The sequence below is a fragment of the Delphinapterus leucas genome, chromosome 5, assembly GCF_059928025.1.
Source record: "Delphinapterus leucas isolate spDelLeu-1000000601 "Yukka" chromosome 5, BTC_Dleu_Yukka2, whole genome shotgun sequence".
Lineage (NCBI taxonomy): Eukaryota > Metazoa > Chordata > Mammalia > Artiodactyla > Monodontidae > Delphinapterus > Delphinapterus leucas.
The window spans coordinates 68,160,970-68,188,196 of NC_143133.1; the positions used below are offsets into that span (position 1 = coordinate 68,160,970).

Genomic DNA, 27,227 nt, shown 5'->3' on the forward strand with positions numbered 1-27,227 from the left:
TGAAAGCTCGTCCTCTGTGCACGGATGCCAAATCAAATCTTGAGACAGTTTTAGGTGAAGCAGAAAAGAATAGCTTTATTGCCTTGCCAGGCAAAGGGGAACACAGCAGGTTCCTGCCCTGAAAAATTATGGGTCCCAACCTGGGAGGATTTGATGAGGAGTTTTATAGCAATAGTTCAAGGGTGGGGTTGCTGACAAGATTAAGGTGTGTGCAGGGCCTCCACTCTTCTAATCTGGTCTCAGGTAATCTTATTGATGAGCTTCTCTGCTTCCTTTAATGTAGCCTCAGGTGGTCTTTCTCAGGTATGAAGAATGTTGACATCTTAAAGAGCTTAAAGACATTTTTTTATGTGTATCCCTTGAAGTGGAACCAGGATCCTGCCCCAAGGCTGCACTATTGTTTCCTGGCTGCCCCTCCCTTGTCTCTGCATCCCTTCCCTTCTCAGATTAGTAACTGTTAGAATCTGTCCTTTGGAACTCAGGGAAGGTCATGGGGCCTGGAGTCAAGAAACAGAGGGGCAGAAAGGCTTCCATGGCCAGGAGCCCAACAGGGTCCTGCTCGGTTTCAAACATAGGATTTCCTTCCTTCCTTCCTTCCTTCCACTTTTTCTTTCTCCTACATCAAAGTCCTTGTTCATATTTTCACTGCTTTGCAGTATAAAAGCCTGTGAATTCCACCTTCATGAAAGAAGTCCTTTTATTTTCCTGAAAATATATATTTGGTTACCATAATCATGGTTACCATTACTGTTCTGCGGCCTGGTAGGAACCGGGCCGCCCAGCAGGAGGTGAGCAATGGGTGAGCGAGCAAAGCTGCATCTGCCGCTCCCCATCGCTCCCCATAGCTGGCATTACCGCCTGAACCATCCCCCACGCCCCCACCCCCGTCTCTGGAAAAATTGTCTTCCACGATACTGGTCCCTGTTGCCAGAAAGTTTGGGGACCACTGGTGGACTGCACCCCACAGACCTACAAGTCCTGTGCTTGCCCAGCTCCAACACTGAAGAAAGAGCCTAGAGTCCGCAATAGAGACATTAATGGTTTAATGAATCAGGGGAGCATTCACGTCCGAAGCAAGGTCGTGGAGCAACACCCCACCGTGTGAGGTGGACGGCAGGCAGGACATGGTGGCAGTTGTTGCTTCTGGAGGAAGGGGAGATTGCCAGTTACAGTGGGAATTGACATCAGGTTGGCTCATTGGTTACCAGGGAAACTAGCAGAGGGGCACACCCCTCACAGCCCCTTTAATAGGAACAATTACTAGCTGGGCCCTGGGGCAAGTATGTAGGAAGGTCAGTCATGTGATTGGGGTGTAAGTGAAGCAGGCACTGGTCGAGCAGGGGATGTACAGAAAGCAAGAGAACAGCCATGTTGAGTGTCCTGACTATACATGTCTAGTCTGGTTGGCTTTTTAAACTGAAAAAAAATCTATATTGTGATTTATAAGATAGATAGAAGATAGATAGATAGATAGATAGATAGATTTGGTCTTCATCCCCATTTTTAACACAGAGCTCCTGAAACCTTTGGAATTTATGAGTGCAATAAGAAAAAACTTTGGAAGTGATAAGTGCAATTTGTTATGCTAATTAGGTGACTTTTGGACCTCACCTAAGCTGGTTGCCAGGAGAACCAACCATGTAATTAGAAGGGTGTAGCTTTCAATCCTACCCTCCCACTTCTGGGGAGGGGAGAGAGGCTGGAAGTTGAATCAATCTACAATGGTCAATGATTTAACCAACCATGCCTATGTAATAAAGACTCTATAGACACCCAAAAGGATGGGATTCAGAGAGCTTCTGAGGTGGTAAACACATGGAGATTTGGAGAGAGTGGCACACTTGGAGAGAGCATGGAAGCTCCTTTTCACCATACCTTGCCCTACACATCTCATCCATGTGGATATTTATCTGCATCCTTTATCATATTCTTTCACAATAAACCAGTAAGTAAAATGCTTCTCTGAGTTCTGTGAGCCGCTCTGGTAAATTAATTAAACCCTAGGAGGGGGTCATGGAGCCTCTGATTTATAGCCACTTGGTTAGAAGTACAGGTAAGAACCTGGGCTTGGGGCTGGCATCTGAAGTAGGGGAAGGGGCAGTCTTATAAGACTGAACCTTTAGCCTGTGGAATCTGATGCTATCTCTGGGTAGATGGTGTCAGAATTGAGTTGAATTCTCAAACTTCCTGCAGATGTTCAAGAATTACTTGTCGGTGGGGTGGGAAACTACCCCTCCCTCCATACATAGAAATTTGGGTCCCAAATCACTCATTTAAAATCATTCCAGACTTCCACTCAGAAATAAAAACTGATTTGAAAAGCTATAGATCCTTCATTACGTCACTGAAAAACAGAACAGACCCCACTGTACTCTAAGAAAAAGTGGAGCAGGAGATTGTCCGTATGGTTTTATAGTTGGCTTTCTTTGCTGTGAACCAGATCAGAGTAGAAAGGCATCTGTCATCAGACATTGCAAAGGCCACTGCCCTAGTTAAACTGTTGTGAACTGGAGCACTTGAGTCTCAGTAATTCAGGACTTTTTTAATTTTCAGCACATGTCCCCATTCATTCTTGTAGAAATGAAGGCCACCTCTTGACTCCAAATGTGCCATTTACCTTTCACATATAATCTGTAACTTTTGTCCAACCAGTAAAAACAGAAAAGTGAAAAAAATGTTGCCTTCTCAGATAAAAGAAGTTGAAAGTGTTTGAGTAAAAGGGAAAGGGAGAAAGTTTGCTAGGGTCTATTCAACCAAAAAAAAAAAACATTTCTAGTTGTGTACCCTAAATGGCTTCCTTTCACTTTGTCATTTTTTTCTGTAATACATCCTACTGACCATAAATAGATATCACCATTAACAAAGGAAAATATCTCTATTCCATACAAATGCATATAATGCAAACACTACTTGCAATGAGGGAAAAGGCCTATATTTTGCAAGATTTTTCTACTCAAATGCCAACTAGATCTGAATCTGCATAGCTTATTTCAACTAGAGTTCAGAAATGGACCCAGGATTCATGCAGGTATCTCTTTAGTCCTGTTAGATACTCTGGATTCGTCTTCTATCTTATTATTGTATTATTTTTCCCTGGCAGGTAAAACTCTTTGCCTCTGTCCAGTATTGACTAAGGTCAAGGGAAAAGGATGATCTGAGTAGAAGAGGTAGTAGACATGTTGATGGCCATGAGAAGATGCAATTAGGTTTTTGCTCAGTAACAGGAGGGTTATGTTGTGGTTATGGACACTGGAATGCAGCTCTCCTGATTCAAATTCTGTTTTTTGGCTGAATAACCTTGGGCAAGTGGTTTAGCTGATCTGTAACTAGTAGCCTCATTTGTAAAACAGAGGTGATGATAAGAGCACTTCATAGAGGTATTGTGAAGATGAAGTGAGTCAATAAAGTAAAGCATCTAGGTCAACCCCTAGTAAGACTTGAGTAAATATCAAAATTATGCAAATTTCATGCATCCATTTTCTCATATTATCATTCTTCCAAAATATTTTCATGTAGTTACCTAGCATTCAACCATAGAGATAAACAATAATTGATTTAACTTACTGCCTATAGTAATATATTTTTGGATTGTTTCATTTTTTCACAGTTACACCTTTGCCTATTTTTTAAGATTAACATTAAAGTCACTTTGTATTAAAGTATTTAAAGAAAACTACTCCTGGAATTTTAATTGGAATTATATTAAGTCTATACATTTATTTGGGGCACAATATTTTACAAAGTCCAATTTTCTCATCCTGTGATATAGGATATCTGTCTACATATCTAGTCTTCTTTAAAAGTGCCTCTAATATTTTATAATTATTTTTATAGAGATCATCTATATTTATTTTTACATTCATACTTAGGTATTTCATAATTCTGCCATTATGAACTATTAAATGAATTTATTCCTATTTCTTACTCTTATGAAATATTTAGTATTTTGTTTATGGGGCTTTTTATACAGATGTTATAATTTTTCATAGTAAAAAAATCAAAACTTTTTTGGGTATAACTGTTTTTATGCACAGAAAAATAATGTCAACCTACATCCTGAATTTAGAGCAATATTTGCCTATACTTTTTTTTAATTAAAGAACTTTCTAAAAGATAAAAATTTAAATCCATAATGTAAATGTACCTCTAAGAAATAGGACTATATACCATAGAGAAATCACTATAATAAAGAGCATTCTTGCTTCATCTCACTTAAGCAAAGGGTAAGAAGACCATCTTAGTCCAAATAGAAAGAGCAAGAACTTAAGGAAACTCCATGCTTTGTTAACAGGTTAATTAATGAATTATAAAGTACAGAAGTCTGACATTTACCACAGTGCTGCCTTCTTTTCAACATATTCCTCCTTAGCATTCTTCTCATACTTCTGTAATTATCTTGTTTATTTATTGTTTACTTGTTTATTGTCTATTTTTTTTTCCTACCCCCAAAGTAATTTCTATTAGGGCTGCAGCCATGGTTGTCTTATTTACTACAATTATCAACACCCACTGCACAGGAGGAAAAATTTTTCTTTCTTCCCTTCTAGGTTCTTTGGCTGACCAAATAATTAAATTGACATAAGATAGATTAACAGGAGAAAACAAATTTAATTTCATACATACAGGAACCCCAAAGATATGAGACCTAAAGACAATTTGAACAATTGAGGCCTATATGCCATCTTGAGCTAAGGAATGGGATAGGGGTCTGGAGCTTCAAAGGGGAGGAGGTGATTCACAGGACAATCACAAGAGCAGATGTTTGGTAATTAGATATTTTCCTTGCCATATGGATAGGTCTTTCAAATAAAAAGTTATCTCTGATAATAACTCCATCACACATTCCCCCTTGTCACTGTCTCTTTTCTTCTCCACATCCAGCCCCTGCACCTGCATAACCAGTGTTTTCCTCTTGACCTATTATTCATAGCAGCACATAAATATCTTTCAATGTTTCTTACCATAAAATAAAAATCCTTTGATTCAATATCACTCTTCAGTTATGGCCCATTTCTCTGGCTTTTATAGGGGGAATGTGTGTGTGTGTGTGTGTGTATATATATATATATATATATATACGCACATATGCATACACACACGTCTTTATAGATATATACATGTATCTATAAAGATGCATGTAGGTTGATATATCTGGTGATGGGAAGACACACTTTTTTTCTAGGTGTTTCTTTCAATAAAGTAAGAAAGGTCATCAACTAACAGTATGAAAGGAGTATTGGAGATCTGAGCAGTGAAGAAATGGTGTGAAACAATCGTCTCAGAAAGTGCGAAAGTGTATTTATCAATAGTAGGATAATGTAATAGGACTCAAAAGGTTGTACTGAGCAGCCATTTAAGATGTAGTCATATAATAAAATAGAAACAAGTGGCATTTCCTCCAGTCGCATTCATCTATTCAGGGGGCAAAATGGCAAGGGTACTGAGGATATACTTATTCAAGGGAGAAATTATAGTAATGGACCATGGCATCTAAACCAAGTAAGAAGGAAGTTAGGGCTTGAAAAAGTGGTGAGTGAATGCATTGTTCAAATGGGACCAAACAATAGTTGTGAAAATAAATGAATGGAAAGGCAGGAGATTCTTTGACTCTCAGGTGAATCAAACCCTAAATAACACCTCCCCTGAAATTCTCCAAAGGCCCTGGACAGTGTGACTTAAACAACTTGTACACAGCTTGAACTGTCATGAAGATTTCTCAAAAGGCTCACTGTAGATTGCCTCTACCCAGTCAGCATATGATTTTATTTACTTACAATTTCTCAGAAATACATCCATTGAGAAAAGCAGGGTCCATCAGTACAACAACTATATCCCTTTTTATTTTAAAGTATTTTAAATTGTTTTAATGCACCAACCAATAAGCAAATCATCATTCAAACCAAACAGCCTATTAAAGCCCCATCCTTAAGTGCTGTTTTGTCTCTCTGCTTATTATTCTCTCAACAGCGATAAAACAGAAATCATATGACCAAATGTGAATGCCAATACATTTCCAGGATAATCTGAGCGACAAACAAATAGAATCCTGTAATGCCATCTCAAATAATCTTCAGAAAACTGTTAGGAGGGCAAAAAGCCCATAAAGTAAGGCGCAAGGGTAGGCAATGAGAAGCTGCTGTCCTTCCATGGCCAAGGCTGAAGTGAAAATTTTGGAGGCTGAGAGACTACACCAGCCAATGATGACCAGTGCCAACACAGTTCCAAAGGTGCCCCTAGAGCAAAGACAAAGGAGATGGTTATCTTACACCAGGAGAAAAAGAGGTTATTGAATCACAGCTGCCTCTGAAATGTCCTTGGTACAATATTTATAACCACTTTCTCAATTTGTAAAAGGAGGGTGAGGAACCACAGGAACTCAAAGGCCTCAGCTATTTAGAAAATTTTTGAATCAAGTTCACCATTAGAAGCTAAATATTTTATAGGGTGGTAAAAACTCAGATTATTGGAAACAGAAGAATTGACCTGCTGTCACTCTCATGAGTCAACATTCAAATCCCAACTTCCGAAATTCTTTTATATAAGCTATGTTTAGAGACTTCTTTTACAGCTACAGATTTCTTTTCCCCACTTGCTTCCTAAATTTACCCCCAGTATGAGCAGAAAAATGACTGGACTCGCATTCCAGTGGGGTTCCTACTCCCCAGCGCTCCCAGGTCCATGTCCTGGGTTTTTGTCTAGGACAGCAAAGCCTGACACAGCTCAGAGAGGGAACAGATGCAGCAGTAAGGCACAGATGTGTGTGGCCTCCCACCTCATTGCTGAAGATCACTTTGGCAAATAAACGTGTGGATTTTTATAATATCAAAATGGATTTGTTCAAATTGGTATCTTCAAAAAGTAACTGTGGAGACAATTGGTTCTTTAGGAAGAAATGGGAGTGAAGTGACTTAAAAAAATTGCAAAGTGAAATGGTCATTAGGGCAAGTGCTGCTAAGTACCAGCATATTGTTCTAGCCACTGTCAAACTATACTGCCTCACTTGATCCTGGCTGAATCTGAAATTGAGAATTGTGTTTATTATTTGTGAGAATGACAGAAATACCTACTTTTAATAATTGAACCAAAGCAAAACAAGTGAAAAAGTGTACAGTATAGCTTATGATGCCTTAGATTATAAACAAACCCAAAATATTTTAAAACACTCTAGTAAATATTACATTTGTAGGTTTAGTTAATATCTATTAGAAATAAAATTTAGAGTGATTCAATTTACAGGTTTTGGTGAACAAAAATGTGACATTATATATAATTCATTTGAATGTTATAGTAATATGCCCAAAAAGGCAATTTCAGTTTAATGGTCTTAGAGATCAGATAGCTTATTCCCCATTAATATAATTTAAAGGATTTCTAATTCATCCTTTACATTTCAGAATGAAAATCTAATGAAAAATGTCCAGACCTCTGATGATTCTCAAAATTCAAGAGTTGTAGTTTTTATTTTCTTTCCCTAATAATCTGGAGTCATTTAAGATACCCCAAAGCTAAACTTTGATGGAAATAATGTCTAAAACCTAGAATTTTTAAATGGTTGATCATTATAGTATTCTTTGGCAAAAGCATCTGACAAAATGGAAGTTGTAAAACTGAACTCTGTAGTAACTTGTCAAACATCTGTACCAAACAACATAGTAAACAGAACAGCTTGCTAAGGAACATGATATACAAAAAGTGGAATTTTTCCATGGACAAGACTCAATAAATACACCTTTAACTCACGTTGTACTTATACATTCAAAGTTTCCATTTTCTGTTGTATTCCTCTCTTTTAAGTGTTAAGCACTCGCTGGTAAAGTAAGAGTTTGCTCTCTTATTCTCAAGACTATTACTTTCAAAATGAAACCATATTAAAACAAAAAAAGCATTTCCATCTATGTCATTCTCAATAACGTTATGAAGAAAATATCTGAGATTATATCTAAACAAAAATATTAAAGTCTTTCTAAAATGTTTATCTGGCATTGGCAAAATTCTGTATGTAGTATCCTATCCAGTATAGTGTTGATAACCTAAAACTTGGATTATCCAAGAAAAAAAATGTGAATTGTGTCTCCTTTGGATGTGGAAGAATGAGCACTGATGGCAAATGTTTATTTCTAATTGGATTTAGAGCATGGCAGGTGACAAAGGACTATGTAATTACTTACTCTTCCCAACCAAAGTGGTAGTGATATGCACTGCCCTGGGAAAGTGCCCGACAGAAGCGTATCTACTGAATCCTCATTAATATTTTTGAATTGCAAATACTATCTGCCCAGGAAGTAAAAAAGAAAAAAAATATTGACTGAGCATATATGCTATAAAGTTCTCTAGCAGTAATATCCTCATTAGGCTTCCTGGGAATTCTGCACTGCAAGGAGTCCAGCTGAGAAAGAATACTTGCTTCCCGCCTAGAAGGCAGAGTGCTTGGGAGCTGAAGCAATTTGTCAGTGTGCACCAGGCACTTACTCTTCTTAATTCAAACAAGTGAATTTTCTGTTGTTGGTTATATTACCCATGACAATAGTTCATACTGAAGAATGTGACAACTTACAAAGTGCCAATTTTAAAGATAACTTCGTTTAATTTATTTTTTAAATCATCGAAATAGGAACAGCACCTGAGCCAAAACCGACCTACTTTCCTGAATCTGTATATAGCTTTTAATAGCCAGTTTCCCCAATCCCACTACTAACATGATCAGAAAGAGGCTAACTGTTGTACTGGTGTGGCAAACCCTAGTGATGATTGTGCAGGTCGGGTCAATTAGCACACACAGACGCTTACTGCAGTGAAAAGAAGATGGCACAGCCGGACAGGATGACCATGGGTATCAGGCAGTAACCCAGAACACTCGCCACGCAGCCATAGGACACCCCTGAAGAGCTCATCAAGTTTAGTAAGGCGTGAATCCCTAAGCAGCCAATGGCACTCGTGCCATACACGTAACCAAACTGGACTTTTCCTGCCTGAAACAACGGGAAGAAAACGGTTTGAACATAGAACAAACATCAAGAAGAAATCAGATTGTCAACAAAGCAGAGAGTATTTTTGAATCAATCAGCTCAATGCTGCTCATGTCTTTGTAGTATAAGTCTCGAGACTGGGAGTTCTGGAAAAAATACTGCCTGTAATACAGATTCAGGTCATGAAAACAAACACCACCACCCCCCCCCCTTGAACTATACGTGAGATGGCACAAGCGTGCTTATATTTCCAGATTTATATTTTTTATCATAGATTGCCTATTGGGGTACTAGGCATAGGCAAGGATATATTTTTCTCCCCATATCTGTTGAACAATTAAATGAATGAATAAGTTAATGAAAACATTCCAATTTAGTCTTGGAGATTTACAAAATATATTAGTAATATTAGCAAACATCTGTCAGATTTACTATGTTCGGTCCTATTCTAAAGATTTCACATATATTAATTTATTTAATCCACACAACATAATCAGTTGGTACCATTGTTGTACCCATTATACACATGAGGAAACTGAGGTGCAGAGAGGTTAAGGAACTTGCCCAAGGTAAAATAATGGTAAGCAGTGGAGCTCAGTTTTGAACCCAGGCAGTCCAGCCCTAAAATTTAGGTCTTTAACACCTGCAGGAGCTCTAACAAGTCATAAACAAGGGGACTTATTTAACCTTATTTAAGCCAGTATACCCCAAACTTATCTGACCCCAGAATCCTTTGTTTTCATAATGCCTATTACCAGCTTAACTGAACAGACTTTATGAAAAACTGATTTATATAAACCAACTGATAGCAAATCACAAAAGAGGTATTGTTAAAGGAAGTCAGTAGTGTTCAGGATAGACCACTGACCTGAGGATTCATCAAAATAGCCATCACCCACAGAGCACTAGAGACTTGTTCCTGAGCCAGCACCGTTAAACTCATCCAGGGAAAGTCACAATCTACTACTGATTCAACAGAGGATATTTTAATGTTTGCTACCCGAGGATGCCAAAGCTCCAGTAAAGAATGCATGTCATTTATATATACATACATTAAGCTGGTTAGAAATTCTAGATAAAGATTGAGGAGGCTGACTCCAGTTTTCATGGGAATTATTTGAAAACAACAAAGGATCTGGTAAGTTGATTCAGGGAGAGAGCTTTTTAGCTGTCCTTTTTTCTGCTCCATAGCTGTCCTTATGTCTTACAGAATAAAGAGATATTTATTTTGTAATTAATTAATGGAGAATATCATGACCATTTTAATGTTTAAAATTGTCCGGCTATTTTGAAGTTTTCTTCCTCTGCAGTTGGGGAAGTTGATCACTACAAAGTTCTTTCACAAAATGTCCCTGGGCTATGCTGCAGAATTCTTTGCTGCATTAGTCATAATAAGTCCTCCTGGCTATTTTGTGAAATAATGCCAATAATGCTAATGGGCGTGCTAAAAGAAACACATCAGTTATGTACTGCTCTATTGGGTGAGTTTGTTCCACTTGGAAAATAGTGACAATTTCAAATCACTTTCATGTATTAGAGAAACATTCTACTTAATATTTTAATTGGGTGGGATAATTCTGAGGTAGGAATAGTTGTAATGGTGAAACACAACTTCCCTGTACCCAAAGGACTCATAGCTGGTCCATGACCCTAACCAGTTTTGTGCATAGGGTAAATAGAGGGCTGATAAAACTAATTTGGTAGTAAAATTGTCCTTTTCCATATCAGTTACTGACCTCTCGCCTTATCTCTTACTCTTGTTAGTTTATCTAATTTGAGGTACAATTCCATCTGGCAGGGCCAGTCCCATTTTTTAAGTTGTTTCAAATTCTAACAAGGACTTGTAATTGAAATGGAAAATAAATGTTCAATTTCTTTTTAAATTCAAAAATTTTTAGGTCAGCCTTGTACCACCCTTATTACTACATCTTTACTTGAAATACTTCTTATTCTTCTGATTATGCTTTTATATTGGCTGTGCATGTTCCTTTTCCAGATCACACTCTTAGCTCTACTAGAAAAATTAAATGGAGCCATAGCTTTAAAACACTTGTGTTCATGGTTTGGGGGGTGAAAATAATTTTAAGAGGAAGAATAAGTAAAGTTAAATTTGTGTTGAGTGTTTGAAGCAATTCTTTTTAGTTTGCTTCCTTCAACATGAAGAAAGTCCACTAAAAGGTGTTGTGCCTTATATAATTATAAATCATAAAAGTGATGAGTATGTGACTATGAATCTTACGCCTCCAGAGATAATGAACAGATTTGAATATTGTTTCTGGATTTAGTTTTGCTTTCTCTAGTACAATGCATATACCAGCCCATAAAATCAACTTTTACATTTTAATTTTAGATATCCAGGGCAGGGTTAACAGCCTCAAATGGACTCTGAGTTAAATTTGGCTTTATTAATATCCAGTGGAGTTTTTCGGTCCTTATTGTTCTACATGTATCAGAATCAATTCTGAAGTAACCACATCTAATGGTAAAGTTGAAGTGAAAATATTTGCCTAAAAAGTTTGAGAAAATATGCACTTTTACACATTCCCTAAAAGTTCACAACTGAAACGAACCTTAAGAACCACTTATATAAACCTCTTTTTTGATCTTCAAAATGAAAAAAATGAAGGCCAAGAAATAGGAAAACAAAAAAAAGGTTCAGGATCACACCTGGAGGCAAAGTTAGGGGCAGATCCAATTTTTCCACTTTCAGTTGAGTTCTTTGCCTGTATTACTTTGCACTTAAAACAAAAGAGGGGATATTTAAATAATTCCAACTAACATTATGTACCCAAAAAAGACCTTAATGGGATTAATGCTTTCCTTTAAGAGGTGGTAATAGTAATATTTTCTACAGAAAAACAAACAGCTGTTATATTACAAATTACCTGAAAAAGAAAGATGAGTTAATATATTAAATTGATTGTTTCTGACAATTTGATTAATTGACATGGTCTTACTTAGCAGCTTAATCCAAGATTATCAAATTACTATGACAAAGACAGAAGGGACGTTAGAGACTAAATTAAAACTCTGGTTGATATAGTGTTAGATTATTTGAGTATTTGCATTTGCTGTAGTTCAAAGGAAGAAATAAGATGCTATAACTAAGTACTATTGTATTGGGTAAATATGATGTGATTATTGACCACACTACAATGCAGAAATTAGATTTCTATCAGAATTTCGATTAGTATTATGTAATTAATAATGAAAAGTGAAGACTCATTTAGTTGCAAATACATTTTACAGCTATTTTTGAGAAGTATAGTTGCATTAGGGAAGTGGATAGCTGTAAGAAAGGAAAGTGAAATGAGTAGTTATTTTAAGGACTTTTCTTAGAATCTTTAATTTCCTATATTACCTCTCTTGCCAAGTTTATCTCTTTGTGCCCTAATGAAACTGTACTTGTCAGACTGGCTTGACCATCTTGTTCAACCTCTGTTTTTAATGTATTGTCATTACTTCCTTAATACAAAATCATAGACCTTTCTCATTTCTTCTTTTTCTTCCCTTTTTTGGGTGGAGAAATCATTTTTCTAAACTATAAGCTAGAATACCTTCTAAACTTAACCTAGGTGGAAATATGTTTTTCTTTTTTGATGACTCTGAATATCATTACTCCCAGATTTAAAGAATGAAAGAGGCCCATACACAAGACAAATGGAGATGTCAGGGGAAAAATTGCCTTCATAAAAAACAGAAAACTAAAATGATAGGGGAAATATACAGGTTGAATAAACAAATCACGGCTTATCGTTGCAAGTCAATTTATTCATAATAGCCTAACCAGAAACAAGGAGACTCATCTCATACCTAACAGAATATTTGAAATAGTCTAGAGATAGATACACCCCAGCAATTAAAATGATGAGTAAATAGAGGGGATTTGTCCAGTGTCACAACAGAAATCTCACAGAAAACAAGAAATAAAATTTCAGCCCTCTGTTTCCCAAATCCATGTGTTCCTCCAACTTTTTCAGATCGACAGTCTTTTCTAAACAACAAAAAAGACTTAATTACAAGAAAATCATTTATGTGATTTCCTGCTTTGTTGAAAATCTGTCTTGGTGATTTGATTTTTGAAATTCTATTTAAATTTACATTTTTTATCTGTTGTAATACACGATGGCAGTTTCTCTTTGTCATTACGGTTCTATTAAATATGTCTCTCTCACCAAGAAAAAATGTAGTTATGAATCAAACAATTTTCACTTCATAAAGTGATATACTTTCTTCCATATTTACAAAGACCTCTTAAAAAATGACATTTGAAAGGACATGCATTAAAATCTGGTACTTGGCTGTGGTGTATGCAGAAGTAGAAATATAATGCTGTAAACATGAAACTTAGATAAACCAATGTTAGCTTCAAAAAAGGAAAAGAAAAGGAATACGTAGTGCTTGCTGCTGTCCATTACCAGAAGTAGGGAAGCTCCTAGGACCCCACAGAACAGGATGGGCCCAGTGAGGTCTGTTTCATTCATAATGCTGCCATCTGCTGGCTTCAGTGGGTTTAACACTGTCAATGTTTTTTGCCGTATGTGATCAAAATTAATTCCAAGTTCTATAAAGAAGAAGGGGGAGGAGATAATATAAATACAGAAAAATAAACATGAGTAATATTCTTTAATTAAAGTTAACAAATATTATTAATTTACTTAGCACTTTAATCTGATTGTTATACCTTCATAGTTTAAAGTTCTACGTAATATATAGCAACCTTGAAACAAAAAAAGACTTTTTATTCCCACACAATGAGCTGAAAGATATATTTTAGAGAAATAATTCCATCAAGGAAAAATTTCCCTGCCTTCTGCAGCAAATAGAAGCTTAAAATGCAGCCAAAAATGAGGAAATGGACATTATACAGTAAAAACAAAAATATAATGGTAGCTAACAAACGAAAAGTCCCATCTTAATACCCATTAAGATATTTCTTTTTCCTGCATTTTCTATCGCTAACACTTCTGAAACTTGTCCTACCAAACATGCATAATTTTCAATTAGCATTGTTATCTAATCTAAAGACACTTAGCCTAGGTCTGGGATTTTACTTATACTCCACCTGATGAGAAGAGCAATACCATGCTAACTGCCTGAAACTCCACAGAGGAGAAAAGGCAATGGCTCATTCAGCAAATAAAAGCAATCATGGCGTGCATACATATTTTAATAAGGTCAGTGCTCTGTGTTGTTGAGTCTGTGTATTCAGAGATTAAATTCTTGAGACAATTAACCTTTCCCTTTTATGAGTGGTGATGCTAGAATAAAATATCCAAAAGCAGTGGGCTCAGTGTCCATGAGTCTACACTCAATTAGTAATTTCTAATTATTTCTCCAATGCCTTGTTTTTCAAAGAATTCTGACTGCCCCTTTACAGACCCCGCTGCTAGATTCTGCTCCTCTTATATCTTTTTCATTAAAAAAAAAAACAAAAAAACCAGCCATTTGACGTCCACTGAATATAGAAATAAAGGCCAACATCACACCAGTTACTTTTCTCACCACTCTTATAAAGATAAACTTTAAGATGCATCTGGAGTAGAAAAAAAAGGACATTCACAAAGGAGAATATAACGTCACTACTTAGGAACCAGTAATCAAGCTGGTTACCCTCCTTCTCTCATTTTAAATTTGAATATGGGTGAGGTGGAGGTTAGGAAAAACTGGAGCTAAACTACTATAAAGTACATACATTTGAGCTAAAAAGAGTGGAATTCTTTTTAACTGAATATTTTTACTGAGTTTTGCTGTAAGCCTTACAAGATTTACATGTGTTGGTCTTACTGACATGCATTGAGGCTGGTACTGTTATTTTATTCCTACTTTGTGCATCAGATGGCCGAGGTTTGGAGTGATGAACCTTTCCAAAGTCACAGAGCCAGTAATAGAAAACTAAATAAATAAAATAGTCCAATTAAAAAATGGACAGAAGAACTGAACAGAAATTTTTCCAAAGAAGACATACAAATGGCCAACAGGTACATGAAAATGTGCTCAACACCATTAATCACCAGGGAAATGCAAATCAAAACCACAATATCATCTCACACCTGTTAGAATGGCTAACATCAAAAAGACAAGAAATAAGTGTTGGCAAGGATGTGGAGAAAAGGGAACATTTGTACACTCTTCGTGGGAATGTTTATTGGTGCAGCCAGTATGGAGAACAGTATGGGGGTTCCTCAAAATGTTTTTTAAAAATAGAACTACTGGGCTTTCCTGGTGGCACAGTGGTTGAGAGTCCGCCTGCCGATGCAGGGGACACGGGTTCGTGCCCCGGTCCGGGAAGATCCCACGTGCTGTGGAGCGGCTGGGCCCGTGAGCCATGGCCGCTGAGCCTGCGTGTCCGGAGCCTGTGCTCCGCAGCGGGAGAGGCCACAACAGTGAGAGGTCCGCGTACCGCAAAAAAAAAAAAAAAAAAAAAAATGTAAATAAAAAATAAAACTACTGTATGATCCAGCCATGCCACTTCTGGGAATATATCTGAAGGAAACAAAAACAGGATATCAAAGAGATATCTGCACCCCCGTGTTGAAAGCAGCAACGGCCAAGGCATGGAAACCACCAAAGTGTACACTGATGGATGAATGTGTAAAAAAGTTGTGGTATATATATATATATATATATATATATATATATATATACACACATTGGAACACTATTCAGTCATAAAAAATCAAGGAAATCCTGTCATTTGTGACAACATGAATGGCCCTTGAGAGCATTTTTCTAAGTGAAATAAGCCAGACAGAGAAAGTCAAATACTGAATGGTATCACTTGTATGTGGAGTCTAAAAAAATTTTAAGTCAAACTCATAGAGTTGGAGCAGAAAAGTGGTTGCCAGGGGCTAGGGATAGGGTACAAAACAAGAGGGTACAAAAGAAAAAAAGAACCCATGCTTTTAATCATATAGCTGCGGTCGAGTCAATGTGCTTCTAATCTCATAAGGTTTGTAGCTTTTTGAAGTGAGCCCAGCTCTCCCATGTGAAGGATTGTCTCCCTAAATCATTGGTACCTGCCATTCAACTTCCCTTCCCAGGATTTAGTAACGCTCTTTGGTCAGAGACAGGGTATAATTCAACTTCTTTTATAGTTGTGTATACCACCTAAACACCTTGCAAAGCTGACATTCTACACACAGAATACTAGATGAACTTTCAATGATCACCATGACATACAGGGACCTTGCTCTAACAGGGGCCTAGACATTTTTAAAAGGTCAGCCAGACGTTGCCCGAACTAGGATAGAAAGTGTATCTTTCACTCTTTTCACATCCAGGTTGACAATTGCTAGCCAACCCAAGCTTGAAAAGAAACAATTTGAATTTAATTTGAATTAAATAAATAGTGAGCAAATCATTTACATTTCAACTTCCCTTTTTATTTTCACAGTGTATTTATATATTTCTTAATGAACATACACTTTGGAATATATGAGTAGTTCACCAACTTAAAATAGGTTAGAATGTTCAATGTGATTTTTAAAATAGCAGAAGATTTTAAAAATTGAGAAATACTATAGTTTAAATGAATTTCACCTGAAGCTTATGTTGTCTTCAAACTTTATTTTCAATTTATATATTTACGTTAACAATATGTTTTCAGTATTTACCACAATAAAGTGGCCTTTAATTCAAAATGCCTTTCTCTTCAAAAAGCATAATCATTATTCCTGAAGAAACCCAGATGAAAATGCTTTATGAGACATTATTACTGATATCAGCCATTTATTTGACGGCATAATTAACTTTTGCATGTTTCAACATGGAGTCATGAAACAATGAATGAACATAAGACCTACTAAATATTTTCATAAGAAAAAATATTTTATGTGGTTTTTACCAAAATACATCTCCATAATACTTTGTTTTCAAATTTATTATAAGGTATGCAAATGAGATACCTATTTATCAATTGTAGATACCCTAATATAACAACTTATTTTACAAGATAAAAAAAGATGAAACTGCTGTGAAATTTGAATGCAAAATTTATTGATTTGCTGTCATCTAGTGGTAGTAAAGTATACAATATATATGTTATAAAAATGAATTAATATCTTTGTTTACTATGCAAATTGTGGCACTGGCCTTTCAAATGTAAACATCAGGCTATGTGACAAATGTAAATACCAAATATCACAGTAATTTTTCTAGTCTGACAGATTTGAATTGACTATTATTCTTCAAGATGCATTTGTTAACATTGATTATACATGATCAAATAGCAAAGTTTATTATTCTTACATAAAACGAAACAAGTCTTTTAGACAACTAAGTATTTAAGGAATAAATGAGTGCACTTTCAAATAGCATGTTTTTGTGCAAGGGATGTTAATTATTATAACTTCATAATTTTATAGGTTGTTTTGGTGTACGCTCAATAAAAACTAGCAAATGTCTTTTATCATCTTATCCTAGAAATCCTGGCTATGGTCTTTTTATATCTTTTAGACAGATGAGGGTTGAGGCTTTCACAAAGTCACCCAGCCTGAAGAACATATTGGATCAGAGTCTAGAAATTTCATAGACTCAAAATGCAAAATTATATCAGATACTCTCTCTTCTAATATACAATATATTTGGTGGAGATAATCACAAAGAGAAAACAAAACAATCTAGGAATTTCTCTGAGATGTAGTAGGAGGGGAAATCTAGTATATTTCCTATTTGAAATTTAAGAAGACATCATGGGAGAATGTATTTGAGTTTAGAATATTAGAATGGAGGCATCTGAGACAAGTAGAAAAGATTATTTTCAGTAAATGTTACAGGAAAAATTGATTAATCATTAAAGAAAAAAAAAAGTTAAATTCTACTTCATGTACTAACCTAAAACAATTTTCAATGAATCAAAAATTTAAGTGAAAAACAAAAAGATAATTTAAAAATTTAAGAATCTACAAGAGGATATAAGCAGTATCTAGAGCTGGAGAAATATATTCTAAACAAAAGAGCAATTGGAAAGAAAAGTTACCAAGAAAAATATTGTGGAGTTAAAAACATAAACATGATTAATAAAATGACTATATGCCCTAATATCCCACAAACAAATTAGAAGGCAAACACAACCTAGGAAAAAAAAGCTTGAAATACATATTCCAGACAATAATTAATATCTTTACCATATAAATATCTCTATAAATAAAAAAGGAAAGGAAAAATCTTAAGATTCCAATAGGAAATCTGGCAAAGAACTTGAAAAACAGAAAGAAGTAAAAACATGTAAAACAATAAACATACGAAAAAAACATATAAAACAGTCAATAAACATATGAAAAAAAAGTCTAACTTTTCTAGTAACCAAGAAATAAAAAGTATTCTTTTTTGCCTTTTTGCCTATCAAATTAACAAAGACATTTCATATTCTACTATGGAGGTCTGTTGGCTCATTATTTTTCTAGATGAGCCTGACAGTATAAATGACTTTTGACCCAGTAATCCCAATGTTATAATTCCATCCTAAGGACAGATTCTGTACAGGTCAAAGTTTTTACTATGATATTCACCAAAGCATTATTGATTATAAAGAATGACCTCTATGGTAGATTTAAATTATAGTACTTGTATATAGTAAAATATTATGAAGCCATTACATGTCATATTTTCAAATAACATTTAATGACTTTAAAGAATGCCTGTATAGAAATGCTTATGATATAAAGTAACTTTAAAAAATATAAAACTTTATGCCCATAGTATGACCCAACTTTTATTTTTAAGTATTTACCAATATATTCATAGTCAAAGAAATATAGTATTTCATTTTTTAGTGTATATATGTATATATTCATAGAAAAACAGAATAAAGGATGGAAGAAATTACATCAAATTATTAATGATATGTCTCAGAGACAAAATTTTTGGTGATTTTAAAATATTTTTATTCATATGTTTCTATATTTTCCAAATTTCTATTTTGAATATAGATTAATTTTATAATTAGTCAGTTGATAGGTTTTTTTATGTAGAGATGTTGGTGGAGTCAAGGAAAATTCTTGATGAGAATAGCTTATAACTTTCAGGTGTTAGATATCAGATGCAGAGGCAAATTAGAATGAATTGGTTAAGCGTAATTGATCCAAAAACTTAACTGGCTTCTAAAGAGCCAACAAATCGATTATATAAATCTCTGTGCTTTTCTGAATGGTTTAAATCTTTCCTCTTTTCTTAAATTGAAGGCAAAGAGAGAAGAATGTTTTACTATCAGGTGGCTGGCTGTGTTCATAAGAAGCAAACAATGATCTTTTGATGTGAAATATTGGGAATTTTAGCCTATCCCTTTTCACTGGACTACATACAAAAGAGTTAGAGCAGTTAGCCTGTGAATATTTCTCCTTGGCTTCCAAATTTTTTTTTTTTTTTCGGTACGCGGGCCTCTCACTGCTGTGGCCTCTCCCGTTGCGGAGCACAGGCTCCGGACGCGCAGACTCAGCGGCCATGGCTCACGGGCCCAGCTGCTCCGCGGCATGTGGGATCTTCCCAGACGGGGGCACAAAGCCGTGTCCCCTGCATCGGCAGGCGAACTCTCAACCACTGCACCACCAGGGAAGCCCGTTGGCTTCCAAATATAAATCTCCTTGAACTTTAGTTTTCTAGCATCATGTTGACATTCCTTAAGAACAAAAGTGGCAGATATAAATTGGCTGGATTAAAAAAAAAAATCAATGGATGGAAGATGCCTGAAATCTTTGGAGGCCACTTTTAACTGCAAGGGTCCCTAGGTTTCCTTGCCACCAACAGTGCTATTTACTGGAATCATATTCCTTCCCACTTAGTCGTATCTATCTGAGATGTGCGGGCTCACATGAGCCAGGAAGGGAAAAAAACCTGTCTTTTCTCCATGACAACAAAAAAAGAGTACTGGGAAACTACCCACTTTGCTCCCAGGCAAACATAGCAGAAAATAGTAAGATATGCTTGTGGTTACTCTGATATAATCACTCTGCCAAAAGATGTCTTCACTGTTGTCTAGATATGGTCAGGGAGTACACATTCAAGAAACAGTGAAGAAACATTTAAAAACTGCAAGACTAGCACAGCAATAGCTCGTATCTACTTCCAATTGTCCCCACACATACAGGAGACAAACTCCCAAAGGTTTAAGTGTGTTGGTCTGGCAGACTCTTGTTTATATGTGGAATAATCACATAAAACACTGTGTGTGGCATGCTGACAGCGCACATTAAGAGCTGATTATTGCTATTGTTCTTTGAGCTGTACACACATTAATACCACTTCCTTAACTTATCTTCTAGTAAAGGAGGCTCTTCATCAAAACTGTCAATGTAAGAAGATGGTGAATAATAATCCTGGTTGGATGCTGGCTGAAAGAATTGTCCCGCATAACTTGATGACACGAGCATCTCTGGTGGGACGAAGGCAGCCTGAGGCTGCTCACTGGCTTGTTGTCTAGAAAAAGGAAAATACTGATATTTACACATCTAAGAAAGGGCTATTATGACAAATCAAGGAAGGAAACTACAATTTTCCTTTTATGATTTCTCCTAGTTTTTATGACTATTTACCCATGAAAGAATTAACTTGCTTGACGTTTAAATTTAATCAAAAAAAGTGACTAGTTGTGAGAAAACTCTCTAGAAGAATGATCCATATTGACTAACATGTATTGATAATTTACAATGTGCTGGACACTCTACTTCACATTTTCTCACGTAATTAAAACTCTGCAAGGTAAAAACCGTAGTTTTAATCCCATCTTACAGAAAAAGAAATACAGGTTCATGGAGACTGAATGACTTGCCTGGTAACACACAATAACATTCAGGTGCTGGACTGTGAACTGAAACTGTCTGAGCAGTGCCCTGATCCCTACACAATGCTGCTTTTTCACTGGTTTTCAGGGACAGTCACCAAACAGGACATTCCCTATAAATCTGTGGAGGCAGCAAGTAAAAAATCATAGTCATACTAAGTGAAGTCAGACAGACAGAGAAAGACAAATATCATATGCTATTGCTTATATGTAGAATATATATTAAAAAAAGATACAAATGAACTTATTTACAAAACAGAAATAGACCCACAGACATAGAAAACAAACTTATGGTTACTAAAAGGGAAAGAGGAGGAGGGATAAATTAGGAGTTTGGAATTAACATATACACACTACTATGTTTAAAATAGATAATCAACAAGAACCTACTGTATAGCACAGGGAACTATACTCAATATCTTGTAGTAACCTATAATGGAAGAGAATGTAAAAGAAGAATATATATATATATATATATATATATATAACTGAATCACTTTGCTGTACACCTGAAACTAACACAACATTGTAAATCAACTATATTTCAATAAAAATTTTTAAAAATCAAAATTTTAATAGTAGTCAATTCATAGGAAAAAAATAAACACCTAAACTGACCGTTGTCCATCAAGGAGTAGACTTTTCAGCTCTGGCTATTCCCAGACAGTTATTGACAATCAAATTATCTTTGAGAACCTGACTTAAAAGTCTTCCATAGCTGGCTTCACTGTCCGTCTTTTGAAATGTGCAGTTTAGTTTTGTTGAAACACCATATTACAATATTTCCTTGATTGTGCTTTTATTTGGTTTTTATTTCACCATTTGTGTGAGAAAGTTGGAAAGCAATCTTAGTAAATAACTTCTTGCAGGAAGAGAAAGGAAGGAAGAAGAAAGGGCTCATCCATGAGGTTATTTGGTCATTTCAAATTGTTTTTACCGAAAGGAAAGGGAAGGGAAGGGAATGGAAGGGAAGGGAAAGGAAGGGGAGGGGAGGGGAGGGGAGGAGACAAGAGGAGAGGAGAGGAGAAGAGAGGAGAGGGAAGGGAAGGGAAGGGAAAGGAAGGGAACATAAAAAGTGGTCCTTGATTTCCTTGATTACAGAGCATCTTAATTAGCTCTTTGAGAAGGTAAATACTGAAATTTTGATGATTTCTAACTCAACACATTATTCCAACTTTCAACTGAATTAGACCAGAATAAACACTGGACTCTGGCTGCTAGGATTTAAATATTACCTTTGTTAACAGGCATCTCCTATTCCTGTAAAAATCATTTCAAACAACTGTGAAGTGAGTGCAAAAGCCTCCTTTAGAACGACTGGCAACATTCTTGGTCATTTTTCCCTTCTTTTGCTTTCCAACTCTGTGTATTATATTGCTGCCTGTAATGCTAGTCCCATCATAGGATGTATCCTGAACCAAGTAGAGTGCTTAGCAAACAGGACTCCTGGAGTCTGACTGCCTGGGTTCAAATCCCAATTTTATAATCTTAGGCAAATCATTTCACATTCTGTGCCTCAGTTTCCTCATCTGTAATATGAAGACAATAATAGAACTCAAAAGGTTATGATGAATTAAATTAACTGAAATAAATAAAGCACTTAGGTTAGCGTGGGACACACAGAAAGTGATCAATAAGCATTAGCTAAGTATCTGTATGCTCTTCTCTTCCCGAGACTGACACTGAAGCATTCTAGACACCTTCCTCACACCCTGAAGCAACATTTTCTCTATTTGCAAATTGCTGTCTCCCAGTCTGCCACTTCCTCAGAGAAAATAACACTAATAGGAAGCCAAGAGTTTGTATTCCTTCTGTGCTGATCATCTCTAGCTTTTTCCCATTTTGGTTTCCCTGGAACACTCAGACTGACTTTGACAACATCCCACCCACCCTTTGTTTTCCTACCAGGAGAATCTCCACTACACCCATGCCTGGCTTGGCTTTCCGTCTCTAAGCCATGAAGCAATGGCCACATCTGGTCCATATACAAACCCTCTGAATGCTCACTAATTCTTCAATATTCCCCTTTTCACCACCTATACATGGGGTTATACAGTTCCAACCAGCCTGAAGAGGCTTGTCTTTACTTAGATGATATTGTGTTAAGATACGGCATGGCCTCCAGCTTGGGAAAAATATTTAACTGTTTCTGAGACAACAGGACTTAACATTCACCTTCCAATGTAAATACAGAAGATCACTGTTAGAAGACTCAGTTATACTTTCTGTGGTTTCAGAATTATGTCTGTTGCACAGAGTCAGTTTTCTGTCGCATCACATAATCAATAGGTACATATTTTATTAGAGGCTTTGTTTTTCCAAAACTATATGGACTTCCATCATGAGGGTCAATTGATGTTCCTTTCCTTTTTCAGTCTGATCCCTGGGGGAATGGGCTTGTATGACATTCCCAGATCCTGGCTCAGCCAGCGGGTACACATAATGATGTGCCATTAACTATGCTTGAAACACTAAAGGAATAGCAGGTCTAGAGATTCAGAAAAGCTGATGATTCAGTATCTATCTGTTAAAGTCCTGCTGAAACATTCAAAGGGAGTTTTCCAGTTGTCGTCACCTTTCTGCAGAAACAGCTATTTCTTACTCTAAATAATTGGAATAGATTTCCCATTTCAGAAGTTGGAAACTGCAGTGGGAATATACAGCCCAGAAAACTGGCTGCAGTCATTGGAAATAATGCCTATCTGAATGACTGGATAGTTAAGTTGTTTTTTTAATGAGAAAACTCCATCTTGTTCATCCTAAAATAAGAAAAGTTCGTTAAAAATATAAATATCTTCATTCATAATAAGCACATTCAACCAGCTTTCAGATCACTACGCCATTCATTGAGCATAACAAGTGTTTTAAAATGAGCTCTCATACTGAGGAGGAGGGAATGGGGCAGGGGACAGGGAGAGAGGGACTAATTGATTATAACTAGCTACTGGATTCCTATGTCTTTTGCCAGTATGATGAGCATCTTATTCTGATTTGGGGTACATTTTAATTGAACTATTCACTGTATGAATAAAAGATCAAGTTTCTGGAGTTATTTGATGCACATTTGTAAATCACTGACCTGACTCCATGTTTTATGTACCTCATAAAAGCACCACAGCTAATATGCCCTTTTCTAATTCCTAAGACTTGCAGTGTGGGTTGGAATTTAAATGTTACCACATCCAAATCAGGACTTGGATTTAAATGCTAAGCATCTGAAGTAGGCCAGGCCATCAACCTGATGCAATATAATCATAACTTGTCCTCACTTGGTTATATTAATTTCCATCTCCTTGTCATCTCGATTTCTGGTCAACATTGATATGTGCAATCAAATGGAGAAAGAAAATTGGGTGGGCTGGGGTGGGGGGAGAAGGCTGTGGTTTGAGTCCCTGCTTAAGGAGACAGCTTTGTCTCTCTTTTACTGGACTTTTCAGTTTCGTTTAGTCTGAAAATGTGGATTGCAGATGGCTGCCCAGGTGCTTATTCCATCTGGAGAAGAGAAGGGAGAAAAGGAACAGCAGGCCACTGGATCCCTTCAATAAAACAGGAGCACAGAGCTGAAAAAACCTATTAGATAGCTTTCATGTGAATTATATATTTTGAGTTACCGTCCTGTAATACCTTCATGCTCAAACTACTCCCTGGGCCATCATACACTTTTCTGTTTTTTCTCGACCTTCCAAACTGTAAATCATAAATGAAATAAAATTAACTTCTTTTTCTGTTGTTGGATTCAGCAATGATTGAGCCAATTCTAGACAGCTTTATCCTTTCCCCCCATTTTTCTTATAAATATTTTAAACACATTTAATTTGCCTGGTGATAATATTCAGATAGATAGGTAGATAGAGGTATGGATTGCTTTTCATTTTAAGAAGTTCTTATGGCAATTTGACTAATGCTATACAACATAGACTAGGGGCATGAAGGAGATAAAATTCCAGATATTTAATTTCTACAGTTTTAAAAACATTGGTTACCAATTCCTTTCCCTATCGCTTTAGAGAAGTGGTTCAGCACGAGTAGTAAGGATGTAGCTTGTGAAAACGGCACCTATCTGCCTGTGTCTGCAGGAGTCATCAGCCCATAAAAACAACATCCAAATTGTCTTGGGTGTAGTTGAAATGGAAGAGTCCCCACTGCTTGTTGTATTTATTCTGTTTTTTCCTCCTTATTCTGGAGTTTTCAAGGTACTTACCTGTGTTCGAAAAATAAACTTCAAGAATTAATAAATTTGAAGTATTTCTTATGTGGTTATTTGCCCTAAACTTGTCGGAATGGCACAGCAACCACACATCCCAGTTTGTCTAAGATGATCCAGTTTATTCTTATTTGTACCAACATTGTTATTAATAGCACACATTTTACTCTCAAAAATGTCTTGATTTTACAATAAATTATATGCCCCCTAGTCTAATCCAACAACCTTGGACTAGTAGCCTAACCCCATTTTTTACTAGCTGTGTGACCTTGGAAAAATTCCTTAATTTCTCTGTCCCTTCTCACAGTTCACTAATGTAAAAGAACATCTAAAGAAGCAACTGTGTAACCAAATGCATGTTTAAGTGACTTGGCAATGGTGTCCATTGCTACTGCAAACTATAGTTATATGAAAAAATAACATATATATTATAATGGTTTTACTTTAACACACACTTTCCTGCACATTATCACAATTGTTCTTCTGACAATTCTCATGAAATAGGTACTATTAACATCCTTATTTCTCAGTTTAACACACTCGGCTGGGGAAGTTGTCTTTCCCAATGTGACAAAAAACAAATACCAGAGCCAGATTGAACCAAATTCTTCTCATTCTAACTGCCCTATTTGGGGCAGTAGTAGAGGGTAAATACTAAATTCTTAATCATTTTTTAATTTATTTTCAACTCAAGTTGAATTGTCAACTCAAATAACTAACACATTCTGAATTACACTTATCTCGATTTCAGTTAGGAATTGCCACACTGTATTATAATAGCATATTTAATTGTCCCCCTCTCCAATATAAATTTTTTAATTTTGTGAGGGAAAAGATTATAGATTTCTTCTTTATCTTTAGGTTTATAGTGCCTTTCTTAATTTCTGACACACATGCAGGCACTCAGTAAATGTTTATTAAGTTGAATAAAATCGGTTTCTTGAGCAGTATCCTGGGAAATATCAGGTAAAAGGAAAATGTTTTCTGTTTGTCCAGGGCCTGTATTCATGCTCCTGGTTAAGTGATGTTTTGAAAAGAGGAGGCAAGTCTTTCACCTGAGGCGACAAGTCTTTCACCTTGATCGCCTGAGGCGATCAAGGCCATTCATGGGAAACTGAATTCATTTCTCTGCCCTTTCCTAACATTTCTTCTTTGGCATTTTACTGAGATACAGTGGGGAGAGGTTTTGCTTCCCTCAAGGGAAATTCCCTACCTGAAACTCCCTGTCAAAATATTATGAATTCTTAAAATGAGAACATATTTTCTCAGTGTCAAGTACTTACTTTCTAGATCCATAAAGATTTCCATAGGCATTAGAATCATTATAACTCTGCTCCTGATTTTCAATGTTATAATTAGATTGGTAAAAGTCGGAGTCAAATTGTCCCAAGTTTGACATCCTGAAAAATAAGAGTGAAAAATGCAGAAGTTTAGGAGTCAATAAAGGTTCCCTTGAGGTACTTACAAGGATTAATAGATGCTGTGATTATGGCAGGATTCCTATTATAGAACAAGGTAGTCTTTGAATGGGGGAAGGGTGTGGAAATGTATGCTAGAAAGTCATTTACAAAACCTATATCTTCAATTCACTTTTCTGAAGTTTTCACTCACTAGGACTGTGACTTTGACTAAATTGACTTTAACTGGTCTGAAAAAAAAACATTCTTCACCTAATACCTTATTCTCAGCAGTTTAAGAGAAAAAGTTTAAAAGTTGGTATACATCTAGAAAGTTTTCCCTTAAACAATGTTAGTTCCCCACTATAAGAATATATATATAGAGAGAGATAAAAATACATATATATACATATATATGTGTGTATGTATCTATCTATTTATATATATATATATATATCTTGTTGCAAGGCCAGAAAGCAAACAGCTAATAATAATAATAATGTTTGATTTTCTCATAGAGCTTTAAAGTGTGCTAACAACCTCTCTTCTCCCCAAAACATAGACAAAACTCTAAAAACTAATCTCCTAGTTCTACTTTATAATTCCTAAAAGGTGTTTGAAACATTTTCCTTTTCTCTTGCTCTGCCTGCTGCACTTAGGCTTATGCTAAGTCGGAGGGAGAAAGGCTCAATTCTGCTACAGGAACAGAGTCTATCTTTCCATACACCATCTACATAGTTTTTATTCACTTCTGGGAATGAAGAGGAGTGCATGATCTTGATATAGACCTAACGGTTTAGAATAGCAGAGGGAAAAAGAAAGACTTGACAGGAGGAAAAGGTGGGGAAAGAAAACAATAGCAAAGTGGGTAATAGTGTCTC

At 36.0% G+C, this 27,227-nt stretch overlaps 1 protein-coding gene across 2 annotated transcripts; it reads right to left on the reverse strand.

Annotated features, from left to right (window-relative positions):
- Window positions 1–5,164: 5,164 nt before the first annotated feature.
- On the reverse strand, window positions 5,165–27,118 carry YIPF7 (Yip1 domain family member 7). 2 transcript variants are annotated; one of them, XM_022565063.2, is made up of 5 exons: window positions 26,233–27,118; window positions 20,223–20,381; window positions 13,385–13,532; window positions 8,788–8,969; window positions 5,165–6,233 (listed from the first exon to the last, which is right to left on the reverse strand). In XM_022565063.2, exons 1-5 carry the CDS (start codon window positions 26,346–26,348, stop codon window positions 6,071–6,073), a joined length of 768 nt encoding a protein of 255 aa, XP_022420771.1. In that variant the 5' UTR covers window positions 26,349–27,118; the 3' UTR covers window positions 5,165–6,070. The 2 variants fall into 2 exon arrangements, with proteins under 2 accessions (XP_022420771.1, XP_089767993.1); XM_089911867.1 differs by lacking the exon at window positions 20,223–20,381 and having other exon boundaries at window positions 13,385–13,530; window positions 26,233–26,350.
- Window positions 27,119–27,227: the final 109 nt, after the last annotated feature.